The sequence below is a fragment of the Myotis davidii genome, unplaced genomic scaffold, assembly GCF_000327345.1.
Source record: "Myotis davidii unplaced genomic scaffold, ASM32734v1 scaffold963, whole genome shotgun sequence".
NCBI classification, from domain to species: domain Eukaryota; kingdom Metazoa; phylum Chordata; class Mammalia; order Chiroptera; family Vespertilionidae; genus Myotis; species Myotis davidii.
The window spans coordinates 146,980-162,274 of NW_006294116.1; the positions used below are offsets into that span (position 1 = coordinate 146,980).

The 15,295-nt window shown below is 39.6% G+C and overlaps 1 protein-coding gene across 5 annotated transcripts in view; it reads left to right on the forward strand.

The window, feature by feature from the left end:
- Positions 1-15,295, forward strand: part of HERC3 (HECT and RLD domain containing E3 ubiquitin protein ligase 3) — an 88,284-nt gene that overhangs the window by 14,782 nt on the left and 58,207 nt on the right. For all 5 annotated transcript variants that reach the window (XM_015566861.1, XM_015566862.1, XM_015566858.1 and 2 more), the window contains exons 3-6: positions 8,193-8,352; positions 13,085-13,161; positions 14,019-14,240; positions 15,167-15,258. In XM_015566861.1, coding sequence (XP_015422347.1) covers positions 8,193-8,352; positions 13,085-13,161; positions 14,019-14,240; positions 15,167-15,258 — 551 coding nt within the window. The remainder of the gene's footprint in view (positions 1-8,192; positions 8,353-13,084; positions 13,162-14,018; positions 14,241-15,166; positions 15,259-15,295) is intronic.

Here is a 15,295-nt window from a genome sequence, read left to right on the forward strand (position 1 = left end):
CCCTACCTGAGGAAACAAGGTGACCTTTGTTAAAACACAGCACTAAGGGGAGCAAACATTAAGAACAGTATGCTATATACGCCAGATCCCTTGAAACATATGGTGTGCAGATGTTTCTTTCCTGCAGCGACTGTGTCAAGCAGCAAGGATGGACCGGCTTTCGGCAGGTAGGCAGGCAGGTGAGTGTTTAGGAGCCAGCGGTTCCAGATTGTGAGAGGGGTGTCCAACCATCGGTCAGACATCCCCTGAGGGTCCCTGATTGGAGTGGGTGCAGGCTGGACTGAGGAACCCCCCCCCACCCCCGCACAAATTTAGTGCACTGGGCCTCTAGTAAAATCATAAAATGAAGCAGACTCTAAGGTATATCCTTTACCATACCTTTCATCCCTTACTACCACACCTTTCCTCAGTACATTTCCAGGCGAATGTGAATATCTGTTTCTTAATATGATTGATACAGATACCTTCCAATTATAGGAGACTTAATTATTTTGCAGAATGTGTGGGTATGAATTATGTGTGAGGCAGTGATGGATGGATAGGAGTGGAATTTTATAGTGATGTGGAGATTTATTCTTCCTGTCCATTCTCTAGCTCATTGATATAGTTGTAAGATTTTTCTGGACCCATTTAAACCCTGCTTATGTTTTCCAAATGCTTTACCAACAAGGTAAAGCCATTATACTGTGTTTTTTTTTGATGCCAGAATCAGCTTGCTATATTGAAAGTTTTAATACTGGCTGGGTAAACTCAGTTGGTTAGAGCATTATCTTCATATACACCAAGATTGCAGATTAGATCCCTGCTTAGCCAATGAATGCTTAAACAAGTGGAACAACAAATCAGTGTCCTCCCCTTCCCACCTGTTTTCCTCTCTCCCTCTCTTCCCCTCTCCCACTCTCCCTCTTTCTCTCAAATCAAGCAATCAATAAATAAAAAATTAAAAAAGAAGAAAGTTTTATTTTCTCTTTTGCTACTCTGTCATCTATTGAAATGGAAGCATTGGACTCAGAGATTATCAAAAAGAATATGATTTACCTTATTAACATTTGAGAACTTTCCATGAAGTCTAGTCACAATAGCATCTCAGCCTTTTAACTTTTTTTTTGAGGGGGAGGGGTTAGTTATTTATACTGCTAGAAAGAGAGTTTAAGGCCCCTTTCCCTCCTCTTTTCAAAGGAGAGCTTGCAGAGAATCTTTAACAAACCTGTTTCCCACATTAGATCATTTAGTGATCAATCTGTGTACTTTATCATGTGAAAGGAATCTTTTATTGATTTGGAATTGGCCTAGTGCTATATGAATAGCGCCAGTCATGGTTAAATAGATTGTGGTGATTGAAACAACAAGTTCTACCTTCCGTCTATACAGAATTCGGAGGATATTTGGGCATAAAGTTAAAATAGGGAGTGGGGGAAGGTGGGGACCATTATACCTTGAGGCTGCAAGATCCCTGTTTTTCTCCAAGGAGGTGTAGGCAACACTGATCTCCTTCATGCCAGCTGGAAACAAGAATGTTGGGAACTAGGAGAGAAAGGAAAGATAGGAAAAATGGAGATAGTGATGCTGAGCTCATCTTGAGGCACACATTACATCAGTGGTTCTCAACCTTCCTAATGCTTCAACCCTTTAATACAGTTCCTCATGTTGTGGTGACCCCCAACCATAAAATTATTTTCGTTGCTACTTCATAACTGTAATGTTGCTACTGTTATGAATCGAAATGTAAATATCTGCTAGGCAGGATGTATTTTCATTGTTACAAATTGAACATAATTAAAGCATGGTGATTAATCACAAAAACAATATGTAATTATATATGTGTTTTCCGATGGTCTTAGGCAACCCCCGTGAAAGGGTCGTTCGACCTCCAAAGGAGTCGCGACCCACAGGTTGAGAACCGCTGCATTACATGTTCTTTCTCCTTCATATGCAGGAAAGAAGGCTGCAGTAATTATGGGGTGGTTTTATATATTGTGAGGTAGCATATGATAGGGATACCTCAAACCAGCTGTTCATAAATGAGAGGTTGGAAGTTTTCTGTGATGTCTTCATGAGTGCTAGCCCATGCTTTACCTTTCTGTTCGTTATTCTTCACCAAGAGTAGCTTTTGAAGCAGAAAAACTTTAGTGAATACCTTTAGTATTTGCAATATAGCAACATTAGTGGTGAACAATGAATATACTAGTCATTCTGGTTATTCATGCTCTCCCATTGGTTACTGAGGGCAAAACTTATATTGACGAGATGCCTGTTTTCTTTCTTACTATTCTAATCTATCTATGCATGTAAAAGCCTAAGCGACCTTTACGACAGAATGACTGGAACGACCGGTTGCTATGATGCACATTGACCACCAGGGGGCAGACACTCAATGCAGGAGCTTCCCCCAGCCAGCAGGCTCCCATCGTCGTTGAGGCCTGCCGGCCAACCCCCCCCCCATTCCTCCCCCAGGCCAGCAGGCTCCCATCTCTGGATTGGGGCTGGCCCCCAGGCTGGAATGGGAAACTGGGGGTGGGTGGTGGCAGTTGGGAACCCTTTTCCAGGTGGGGCCAAGGACCTGCTCCCTCCTGGGGGCTGGCAGCCAACCTCCCGGGTCCCTCCGCCCATCCTCCCCCTGACTGGCAGGTCCTGATCACCTGGTTGGGGCTTGGCCCCGGGCTGGAACGGGGAACTGGGGGTGGGTGGCGAGGGAAGGAGGAGGCGGGGAGGCAGGGAACCTGACCGGCCCTGAACACTGGCCAGGCCTAGGGACCCCCACCCATGCACGAATTTCATGCACTGGGCCTCTAGTTTGTCATAAAGCATCTGCTACCCTCTCGTATGGTGGGGAATCTTGTTTTTGTGTGTGTGTGTGTTTTTTTTTTATTTTTTTTTTATTTTTTAGGTTTTGTAAATAGCTGCTTTTTATATTTCTAAACTGACAAAATGTAATTAAGAGTGGAAAGGGGTGGACCAGTGCCCAGAGAGCAATGAGTGATATTTCTCTTTCTCTCTCTGCCCTCTCCTCTCTCACCTGTGCAGATATAGGTTGAATGGGGGAGGGTGCTAGTACATTTCACCCATGGTTGGGCAGGGTCACTAGACCTACAGAATTTCTTTTCCTTATCATTTTATGAACTTAAGAAAAAGAGTACATCTCACTGTCATCTCTCAACTAAATCACTTTATGGGTTACCACTTAACTGCCTTCATTTAGGTATTTTGGGTCAGGCCACTGTTTCAGGTTTGTTCAGTTGAAATGAACCACTCAGTTTGGCAGTGTTCCAGCCAAAGGGAGCTGTTTGGAGAACTTCTTAGGATTGATCATGAGTCCAGCCAGGAGAGTGCCTGGGGCCGAAACCAAACAGTGAAACAAAGCTCTGTGATAGGAAAGACTGGAGGGAGCCAAAAACTTCGAGATAAATGAATTCTTTACTGTTTTAGTTCAAGTGGCTACTCTCTGTCCCTTGTTTTGGACTGGCCATGGCAAGGCCAGACCCATGAGTCAAGAAGAAGCCATGCTTTGGGTTTCTTTCACTTTTACTGTTGTTCTCCTCTTTAATGCATTTTTGACTCTGAATTTTGCTCTGTGTAGTTTGCATATTTATATAAAATAGTAGGGCACTTTGACTTTTTTTAGGCTCTTATGCAGAATTTATTTCTGGTCATGATTGCATGGCTGCCTAGGTGAGTCAGATGTATGATAACGAGGTATTTCTGCCCTCGCTGGTTTGGTTCAGTGGATGGAGAGTTGGCCTGGGGACTGAAGGGTCCCAGGTTCGATTTCCGTCAAGGGCACATAACTTTTAAAAATGAGATCATACTATAATACTTCTTTGTAACATTCATTTCCTCTCAATATCTCATGAATATTTTTCTATGATGATCATGCTCATACTGATCTATATTAGTCTTTTAAAAGACTGCATATTTCAACTTATAGTGTATAATCCCAATTTACTTCTAATTGTTTTCTCTTAATAGCAGTGCAATGTACAGTATTTCTTTATGATACATTTATTGAAATTCAACTGTTGTATCAAAGACTATGCAAAACTCTAAGGTTTATGGAATACTGTCAAATGTCTGCCTTAAAGTTTGTACTGATAGGTAGTGTACTAACATTAGGTGTCTACTATTTACTTTATTAGGAGATAAAGGTAGGATTTGTATCATAATTTTAATTTTTCAGTACTTCATTTTTACCTAAAAGCTAATAAATATGTTATCTCTCTTTTGGTTTAATCAAAGACAATTTTTCCATTTACCACAGTTTATTTTTTTTTATTATTATTTTTTTTTTATCGAACAAGATTTGTTTTCTTTTTTTTTTAAAATATATTTTATTGATTTTTTACAGAGAGGAAGGGAGAGAGATAGTTAGAAACATCGATGAGAGAGAAACATCGATCAGCTGCCTCCTGCACATCTCCCACTGGGGATGTGCCTGCAACCCAGGTGCATGCCCCTGACCGGAATCGAACCTGGGACCCCCCAGTCCGCAGGCCCACGTTCTATCCACTGAGCCAAACCGGTTCTGGCCATTTACCACAGTTTAAATGGTTAATCAAAAATAGGGACTTTTCACACAGCCTCTTTGAAAAGAAGAGGACTAGCAAGTATTTTGTTGTGATTACACATCAGCTTCCAGTGTATATTTTATGATTGAGTATAGAGAGCTTTTTATTATCTTTTGGGTCAGTCCATGGGTTTTGGCTGCCTTCCAAGGAGGCCAAAATTAAAATATTTGAGCTCTAAGGAGATAGAATAGTGCTATTGGTTAACTGTAGTATGTGGTAAAAATTGGGAGGGTTTGGTTTTTATTCTAGATGAGAACAGATGTTTATGAGATAAACATGTAAATTGGTCTTTGCTCCTAGTTCCTGGCACAGAGCTCTATAAAAACCCTCATAATTTCCTAAGTGATAAGAGCACTATATAAGCATATCTTGTTCTAATACTTGTTTTTTTTTACCCCATTCCTGGCACAGAGCTTCTAAAAAACTTGTAAATTCCTAAGTGGTAAGAGCACTAAGAGCATCTTTCGTGCTAATGAGGTGATTGGGTGGGTTCCTAGATGGGGGCTGGTCACCAGAACAAGCAATGGTGAGAGTGAGGGCAGGATGGGGGTGATGAGCAGACATTGGGGGGATAAGGACACATTTGTAGTATCTTAATCAATAAAGGGAAAAAAATAAAAATAAAAAATTTAAAAAAAGATGAGAATTTTCAGCCCCCACCTTCCGTTCTCCAGAGATGGGAGAGGGGCTGCAGCATGTATACGTGAGGAAGCCTCTTGTAATAAAGGAGACATATAGAAGTGGGGAAACTGGGATTTCTTAACAATGGCCTACTTATATTAGTGGATCTAACACAGGTTAATTTATTTTCTAAATGGACCTGTCTTGGTTCTGTCACTTCTGATTGATGCATTTTTTGAAAATGTTTTAGTTTCTCCATTCCCACTGTAAAGGATGATGATGCTTTGAAATATTCATGAACTCTTCCAGTGATTTTGAAATAACCAGTTTGTTTTCTCCTTTTACTGGGAATCATAGTATTTTAATGTCTGTGACTTCCTTAGCAGTCATTTGAGACATCTTAATGCTGTTTGCATTTTGGTATTAAAGACTTTATATAGTCAGCAGGTGTTTCCTAGTATTTCTTTAATGTGAGGCAGTGTTCCTGTAGTTTACACTCTAGTTCTTGTAGGTACCCATGCAGGCACTCTGCTGCTGTCGTTGTACAGGAAAGGAAAGCTCTGTGAAGGTTAAAGCAGCGATGGTAACATCTGAGCTGACCTTAGTATTTTGTGCCTGAGCATTAAGATTTCAGGCTCCTTGGAAGGGTTTTAAATTATCAATTGGAGGACTCAGGCAGTTGCTATACAAGTTGTATATACCACTCTATCTCCACCACAGAGGTCCCTTCTGCTTTTAGGATTCCCTCTCCCAGAGGTGTCAGGTAGTTTCCTAATTTACAGTCTTTCTCTTTTAAAATCCTTTTAAGGCATCATATTATGCATAGTTGGCAAATCTGAGTTCCTGAAAATAACTGAGTCACTACAGCTGGTTTTCTTCTGACTAGTGGCATACTAATGACTAAAAAACACAAATACTTCTTCCCTCCCATTGCCTGTGACAGGCCTCCATATGTTCTAATTCAGTATATTTGGTTTCTTGCATCTAAAAGCATACATGGTAAATTTAGATTATGGCTTTAAGAATAAAATATCCTAAACAGGATTTTAGGAATCTGCGGGACAAGAACATTCATATCATTGGAGTCCTAGCAGAAGAGGAGAAAGAATGTGGTGCTGAAAATAATAATGACTGAAACATTTTCAAATTTGGCAGAAGAGACATAAACCTACAGATTCAAGAAGTCCAGTAAACCCAAGCAAGATAAGGTCAAAGAAATCACATTCAGACAGGCCAAAATCAAACTTGAAAATTAAAGACAAAGAAAATATTTGAAATATTACCTACAAGGGGGTGATTATTGAAGTGACTGTGAATTCCATCCCAGAAACTATGGAGGCCATAAGTGGTAAAGCATATATGTATGTGTGTGTGTGTGTGTGTGTATTTTGTTAATCCTCACCCCAGGGTATTTTTCCATTGACTTTTATAGAGAGTGGAAGGGAGAGGGAGAGACAGAAACATTGATGTGAGAGAGAGACACACATTGATTGGTTGCCTCCTGCATGAACCCCAACCAGGGCCAGGGAAACTTGCAACCAAGGTACATGCCCTTGACCAGAATTGAACCCGGGACCCTTCAGTCCAAGGGCTGATGCTCTGTCCACTAACCCAAACCGGCTAGGGCAGTGGTACAGCATTTTAAAATTGCTAAAAGAAAAGAAGTCAACCCAGAATTCTGTATCAAGCAAAAATTAGCTTTCATGAATGAGTGTGAAACAAAGACATTCTCAGGTGAAGAAAAAACTAGAAAATTCACAGCCAGCAAATTTATTCTAAACAATAGCTAAAGGAAGTTCTTTAGCAGGAAAATGATACCAGGAGGACTGTATTAGAACATCAGGAATGAAGGAAGAGCAGTAGAAATAGATGTCTGGGTAAATATAATAGACTAGTCTCTTTTTGAGTTCTTTAAAATACATCTCTGATGGTTGAAAGCAAAAATTATATCATTGTGATGGAGTTTGCAATGTATGCAGATGTAATATTTAAGATTACTATAACTTAAAGGGGGAAGGGTAAAGAGATGTATATGGTGGTAAGGTTTCTACATTCTACTTTAAGTGGTAAAGTATTGATTCTAAGTAGACTCTGTCTCTGGATCTTCTTTTGTTCATCATTTTATGTTGTTCATTATATTCCACATCTGAGTGAAATTGTGTGATATTTATTTTTCTCTGACTGGCTTATTTCGCTTAGCATAATGCTCGCCAGGTCCATCCATGCTATTGCAATTGGTAAAGTTCCTTCTTTTTTATAGCAGCGTAGTATTCTATTGTGTAGATGTACTACAGTTTTTTAATCCACTCATCTGCTGATGGGCACTTAAGATTTGTTTCTAAATCTTAGCTATTGTAAATTGTGCTTCTGTGAACATAGGGGTGCATGTGTCCTTTCTGATTTCTCCATGATTGGTTTTACTTTCTGTAAAATGTTTATTTTTTTCTGGAATAAATTATTCCCCCTCTCCCCCCCTTGGGCATAGTAACTTCTGTTTTGTCTGACAGAATTGTAAAACTTAATATAAAACTCGTAAGATTGTGTTTCCTTTTTTACCTTGGAGACATTCTCCAACTTTGCCGCATAGGTCTGCTACATAGCTGTCTTGGAAATACTCTTTACCTCGCCTATGCAAAATTCTTTTTTAAAAAATACTGAATTTATTGAGGTGACATTGGTTTGAAAAACATACAGATTTCAAGTGTACAACTCAATAAAACATCATCTACACACTGCCTGGTGCACCCACTGCCCCAAGCAGTCTCTTTCTGTCCGCATTTTCCCCGTTTTTATCCACCTTCACCTAGTCCCCACCCTCCTTTCCCTGTGGCTATCACCACACTATTGTCGGTGTCTATGTTATATATATAATTTTTTGCTAATTCCTTCACCTTTCATCCTGACAGCCATCAGTCTGTTCCATGTATCCCTGCCTCTATTTCTATTTTTTAAAACCTAATTCCTGTTTCTGGGCTGTACATTTTCCTCCTTTGGTTTGGTCTCTTTCAGAGCAAATTGGAGCGTTGGCAGATCAGCATATTGTCCATGTGGCGTGTGGCGAGTCCCACAGTCTGGCCCTCAGTGACCGGGGCCAGCTGTTTTCTTGGGGTGCAGGAAGTGATGGTCAACTGGGACTCATGACTACTGAGGATTCAGTGGCAGTGCCCAGGTAAGAATGTCATAGAAAGGAATCTGAGTTTTCAAATGTTAATTGTTGTAAATATTATTTCCTGATGTTGCTTTGTTAGACATCTTGTTTTAGTTTCTGCTTTCTTCATGTAATTGCTGCTTCTTTGTGCCACTGCTGTGCCTTATATTGTAGAACTTGTCATAAAAATAGTAATTATTTACAGAAGTGTATATCTCAAGTTAAAAAATGTGAGTAGTTTGGGAATGTACTTTATTCTAGTAGCCTAATTGCTAACAGTGCTTGGAACTCAATACATTTTTGAATTTAAAAAAGCATCTTTTCAAATAACCTTTCACATATATTGCAAGCTTAAGTCAAATACTCAATTAAGCACTTTAAACTAGAGTCACAGGCTGACCTGTTACTCTAATAATAAGACAAATTACCCATGCATTAAGAACAGCTAAAATAGCAAATATGCATAAGCCGTTTAACACAGTAATACTAATACAGTGGTTTTGAGTCTCTAAAATAATTTACTTCTAAATCTTAGGTGATTTAGCTAAATATCTAACAGATGCTTCACCACTAAAAAATAATACAAAATATTGAAGTTACTTTCAAATTGACTTTTTGTGGGTGATGTGCCAGTTTGTTGAGGGTTTGTTTTTTAAATATGTTTTTATTGATTTTAGAGAGAGAGAGAAAAGGAGAGGGAGAAAGAGTTAGAAATATCAATGCATCAACATTTATGGGCTGCCTCCTACACACCCCCTGCTAGGGACTGAGCCTGTACCTGGGCATGTGCCCACACTGGGAATTGAACTAGCTGCCGAGAACCAAGATCAACAGCAGTTACTATAAATGCGGGAAGTCCGGTCAGAAGGCTGAATTTGGCTCTTTGATATTCACAGGGTGAATATTTGCATTTCATTACCTACTGCTGAAGCAATGGCCTAAAGCAAACTCCCCCAACCTGATAATCTTACTGTTTACTAAACAATCGCCTTTGACATGTCTGTTTGCATTCCTAAAAAGCAATTGTGTATTCTAGTAAATGAAAGCATATGGTACAGAAGTCTCAGTGGAACTTGGTTTCTTATACCAGCTCACAACTGGCTTCCCCCATAATTTCAAATTTATATTTCTTGTCTTGTGTTTTAATTTGCGCGTCAACTCTTTCTCCAAGTGTTTGAACCCGAGGCCACGCGGGCTGTGGCTTCACACTAGCGACCTGTTGGAACATGGTTCAGAGCTCAACCACTGAGCCATACCGGCTGGGCTGTTGAGGATCTTAATGATGAAAGAGGCCACCAGTTTATTTCCACCATTTAATTCCTGGCTTTTTTTTTATACTACAAATATATACATACCCCTTTTGTAGTACTTGTCATGTTCTTTGTAATTATTTTAGTGACAATTTTTAGTACAAAGCTGGGAGCTCTTGATGGCAGGAGATCTGGAGTATTCACTTTAGCACCACTTTTATTAAGGGTGCCCAGCACATACATTGCTCAGCACAAATATCTTTAATAAATGGCCTCTCTTTGGACCTTGCCCAATTATTGTCCCCTTTATTTTTTATTTTTTATTTTTTTAATATATTCTATTGATTTTTTACAGAGAGGAAGGGACAGGGAGAGAGAGTTAGAAATATCGATGAGCGAGAAACATCGATCAGCTGCCTCCTGCCTGCCCCCCACTGGGGATGTGTCTGCAGCCAAGGTACATGCCTTGACCGGAATCAAACCCGGGACCCTTGAGTCCGCAGGCCGATGCTCCATCCACTGAGCCAAACCGGTTAGGGCTATTGTCCCCTTTAAAGGACAAAATATTCTTCTTTCTTTTTGCCCCTTTTAGATTTTTGTCTTTTTAAACAAAAGCTCTTTTAAGGAAAAGAGGAACATGGAGGTAAGAGTGACTTGATTCACTTCCTCATTTAGAATAGGTAATGTCTCAGATTCATTACTTCCAAAAATTAATTTAATTTTGGAGGAAGAAGGAGAGTGATAATAAGAAAAAAGGGGTGGTATATTTTAATGAAATTGTGGAAAAGAATTATAACATTAATAACAAAAGTATTTCATTTGTTGATGCTAAAGAATCAAAGGCTTTTAGTGGCATTTCATTTCTAAAAATGAAATAATCTATGTTATAGTAGCAATTTAATTTTCATTAGTTGTGCCTAAATCAGCCGTGGGCAAACTACGGCCCTCGGATTCGGCCCGTTTGAAATGAATAAAACTATTGAAAAAAAAGACCGTACCCTTTTATGTAATGATGTTTACTTTGAATTTATATTAGTTCACACAAACACTCCATCCATGCTTTTGTTCTGGCCCTCCGGTCCAGTTTAAGAACCCATTGTGGCCCTCGAGTCAAAAAGTTTGCCCACCCCTGGTCTAAATTATGGATGAGTCTTGAGACTTTGGTTTATGTATAATTTTATATTATAACTTAATTAAAATAAATGTATTAATTAGTAACTTGGTATTGTGGAAAGTAACATAGCTTTGAAGTCAAATAGCCTGAGATACTAATACTGGCTCTATTATTTATTAGGGGAATGACCTTGGCAAATTAACTTATCTAAGCTTCAGTTTCCTGACTTACAAATGTAGTTATGTATTGTGTGCCTTTACAAATTTATTAGGAGGATAGATGAGATGAGTAGGTAAAACACAGTAGCCCGGCCAGCATTGCTCAGTGGTTGAGTGTTGACCTGTGAGTCAGGAAGTCATGGTTCGATTCCCGGTCAGAACATATGCCCAGGTTGCGGGCTCAATTCCCAGCTCAAGGATATAATTTCCCCATTTATTTTTGTCCTTTTGACCTGCTTTCCTTCTGTAACTGTGGTTGTGAAGGTTGTGCCAAGGGTAATGTTGACCCATAAAGGAACAATTGTGGAGAATTTGAGTGGAAACTGGTCAGAAAAAGGGCTATTGCTGTGTAAATTTCTGAAACATTGGTCTCTTAGTAACTAATGTTCCAGCTTTAAAAAAAAAAGTGGAGTTATAACAACTATTGACACATGCAGCAACTTAGATGAGTGTCCAGGGAATTTACTCTGAGTGGAAGAAAAAACAGTCCCAGAAGGTTACCTGGTGTATGACTCCATTTACGTAATATTCTTGGAATGACTAAATTTTAGAGATGGAGGATAGATTAGTGATTGCCAGGATCTAGGAATGGGGGAGGGAAGGAGTCGTTACGAAAGTACAACACCAGAGAATCCTTGTGGTGTTGGGACTGTTCAGTATCTCGACTATGATGGTGGATACATGAACATACACAGGTGATAAAATTAATACACACTCAGAATGAGTACAAGTAAAATGGGAAATTGGAATAAGATTGGTAGATTGTATTAATGCCAGTATTCTGATAAGACAGTTTTGTAAAATGTCACCATTGGGGAAAGCTAAACAAGTATATAAGGGATCTCTCTAGTATTTCTTACTACTGTATGTGAATCTAAAATTATCTCAATAAAAAATAGTGGGGTACCATTTGCTATTAAGTGCATATGCAAACTCTATTTTAACTTTCTTATATCTGAAAATATAAAACATTAACAAAATTGACAGCTACCAAACTGATATCCGCCCCTATCTATTTCCTAAAATACCCCACTCCAAGGGCATGTCCATCTGACGCCTTTATTTCTATGGCATCACGTAATGAAGAGGAGTGTGGCAACTTGGGGACATTAAAATAGAGAGCAGGCTTCCCAACTCTCTGGGCAGTGCAAGGTACCTTACATGTTTTTTTTTTTGTTTTGTTTTGTTTTTTTAATTCTCACCCCTGTGAAAAAGGTACTGTTCTTACCTGTCTTTACACAAGCAAGCAGAGGAATGCAATTTGAAAAGTAATCATATGAAATCAGGATTTTGGAGGCATTGTCATTATTATTTTTTAATTGTGGTAAAAAACACACTACATAAAATTTACCATCTTCACCATTTTTAATGTACTGTAGTTCAGTAGTGTTAAGTATATTCACATGTGACCAATCTGCAGAACTGTATCTTGCAAAAATTAAGCTCTATACCCATTAAACAACAATTCCCCATTTCTCCTTCCCTGAACCCCTGGCAACCACCATTTTACTTTGTTTCTATGAATTTGGCTATACAAGGTACTTCATGAGTGGAATCATATTATACAGTATTTGTCTTTTTGTGACTGGCTTATTAGTTAGCATAATGTCTTCAAGTTTCATCCATGTTGTAGCATGTGTCAGAATTTTTTTCTTTTTAAGGCTGATTAATATTCTATTTATATGCCATATTTTGTTTATTCATTCATCTGTTGATGGACACTTGAGTTGCTTCTACCTTTTTTGGCCATTGTAAAAAATGCTACTCTGAGCGTGGGTGTACAATACCTCTTTGGGACCCTGCTTTCGATTCTTTAGGCTATATGCTCAGAAGTGGAATTGCTGGATCATGGCATTGCCCTCATTTTGAAAGTCATTCAGACACCAACCATAGTCGCTCTGTAGCTTTATTCCATTTGTCCCTGAATTGGAGAAGACAGGTGGGAATTAACAGAGGGTGTGGTAATGGGTTTATGTGCAGAAAGTTGTTTTTTTTGTGGTTTGAGGCAGGAGATAAGTGAAAGACCTAATAGAATTATATCATGCAAGATTATATATTTGATTTTTAAAAGTCTTTTAGGAAAGATGATGTTATTTATTACAACTATTTTATTTAGGTGGGAATATTGTTTGTGAATGTCCTTCTTAAGAATAAAGTCTTTTCTGTTTTAGATTAATACAAAAGCTGAACCAGCAGACAATCTTACAAGTTTCCTGTGGCAACTGGCATTGCTTGGCTCTTGCAGCTGGTAATGTAACATTGAAATATATGCTCATATTAAGTTACTATTGTGACCAATTCTCTTTGCATTTTTGTGTGATGTTATCTAACTGGAAACCTTTAATTAACTGGTTGGTGTCTATGCATTGCTGTTGGACAGTGGCCGTTCCCCGGCACCCTTACTTTTCTCAGGTATGAATGATGAAAAAGGTGGTCATCATAGCTGCTCTAGTTCTCTTGCAGGGCAAGACAAGCAGCAGACAGGACTGTACTCAAGTGTTCTTGAGCATATGAGCCTACAGAAGATTGGTTTTTCTTAGCTGCACCTGACTATCAAGCTCTATTCCACTATTGGGTACCCCAATAAATGACAAAGAAAGAGCTAGAGAAACCTAAGCCAGCAAATAATACTGTATTCTCTGTTAGAATAAATTTGAAGGAAATCTACACTAACATGTCCTGTTCTGATAGATACTCTGTGGTGTAATTCAGCTCATGCTGAACCTCTTGAAATCCTGGGTCTCACGGTCTTGGGGTGCTCAGAAGTAGTTCATCTTGCTTAGTGGTTTTAAGCCTGGTAATTGGTCTATTCAAAACTGAATTGTCTTAAACATTTGATATTTTAATTGCATAACTGTTAATAGCCTTTGAAGAATAGTAAGACTTAGCTTATCTCTCTGATGTTAAGACAAGTGGGAGTTTTAGTTAGGACAGCCTTACAGCATGAAGTGTCTCTGCTCCCTTGCTCTTGGGGCAGGTTTGATGTATGTATGGGATCAGTTAACAAATGATCCTACTGGGCAACTGTATTGTTCTAATGGATTGTTTTTGTGGATGGAACTTGTATCATTTCTGGTAATACTTGTGATCCTGTTCTCATTTCAGATGGTCAGTTCTTCACCTGGGGAAAGAACAGCCACGGGCAGCTGGGCCTGGGGAAGGACTTTCCCTCCCAAGCCAGCCCGCAGCGGGTGAGGTCCCTGGAGGGGATCCCGCTGGCTCAGGTGGCTGCAGGAGGGGCCCACAGCTTTGCCCTGTCTCTCTCTGGAGCTGTTTTTGGCTGGGGGATGAATAATGCAGGGCAACTAGGGCTCAGTGATGAAGAAGGTACGTAAACTCTTCATACATACCTTTTTGTTCAAAAACACATTTATTCGTTTAACACATGTTTCCTGGTGATCTACTCTGTGCTGGACCCATGTTAGTTACTAAGGGTGCAGCAGTGAACAAAGCAGGTAAGATCTAGACTTAGTGAAGATTGCATGGTGGGCACAAACCAGTAAGTATATAGTCAGGGATTTGAGAGGAAAATTTCCTGTTTTACATTTGTGGTCAGGGAGGGCGTCTCTGATAAGAGGATGTTTGAGCAGAGCCCTGTAGGAAGTCAGGTAAGAAAAGTAATATGTGGATATCTGGGCAAAGAATGTTCCTATGAAAGGGAGCAGGATGAGCAAAGGCTATGATGCAGAAAGATACGTGGTGTTCTCCAGCTGGGGGAAGATAGCAGAGCCGGAGGTCAGATGGGCAGTGTAGGTCAATCATGTAGGGCCTGGTAGGGCAGGGTCAGGATTTTGGCTTCTTTTCTCGGTGAGGGTTTTGAGGAGAGGAGTGATTTATCTTGACTCTGGCTATAGTGGGTCCAGGGGGAAGCTGGAAGAGCAGTATGGAGGTAGTGGGAGTAAAGTCAGATTTTGTATCGACTTTGAAGATGGGGCCAGTTGAATGTGTGGTTTTAAATAAACAGAAGAAAAGCTGGAAGGATAAAGTTACCATTTATGAAAACAGGAAACCTCTGTGTGTGGTGGAGGATGGGCAGGAGGTAGGCAGGCAGAGTTGGGGAGTGTGGGGAAACTATGCATTGCGTTTTAGATATATTAAATGAGATGTCTGTTGGACATCCAAATGAAGATGTATGCAGGAAGATGAATATATGAATCAGCCATCCAGGGGACCCAAAATTCATGCTAAGATAGTATGTATATTTCATCTCAAGGGCAAATGGTAGTGACATTCTGATATTTATCTTACTCTAGATCGAGAGTCCCCTTGCCATGTGAAACTTTTACGAACGCAAAAAGTTGTCTATATTAGCTGTGGAGAAGAACACACAGCGGTCCTCACAAAAGTAAGGGACTCTGGAGTATTCTGGAATAATCTGGTAC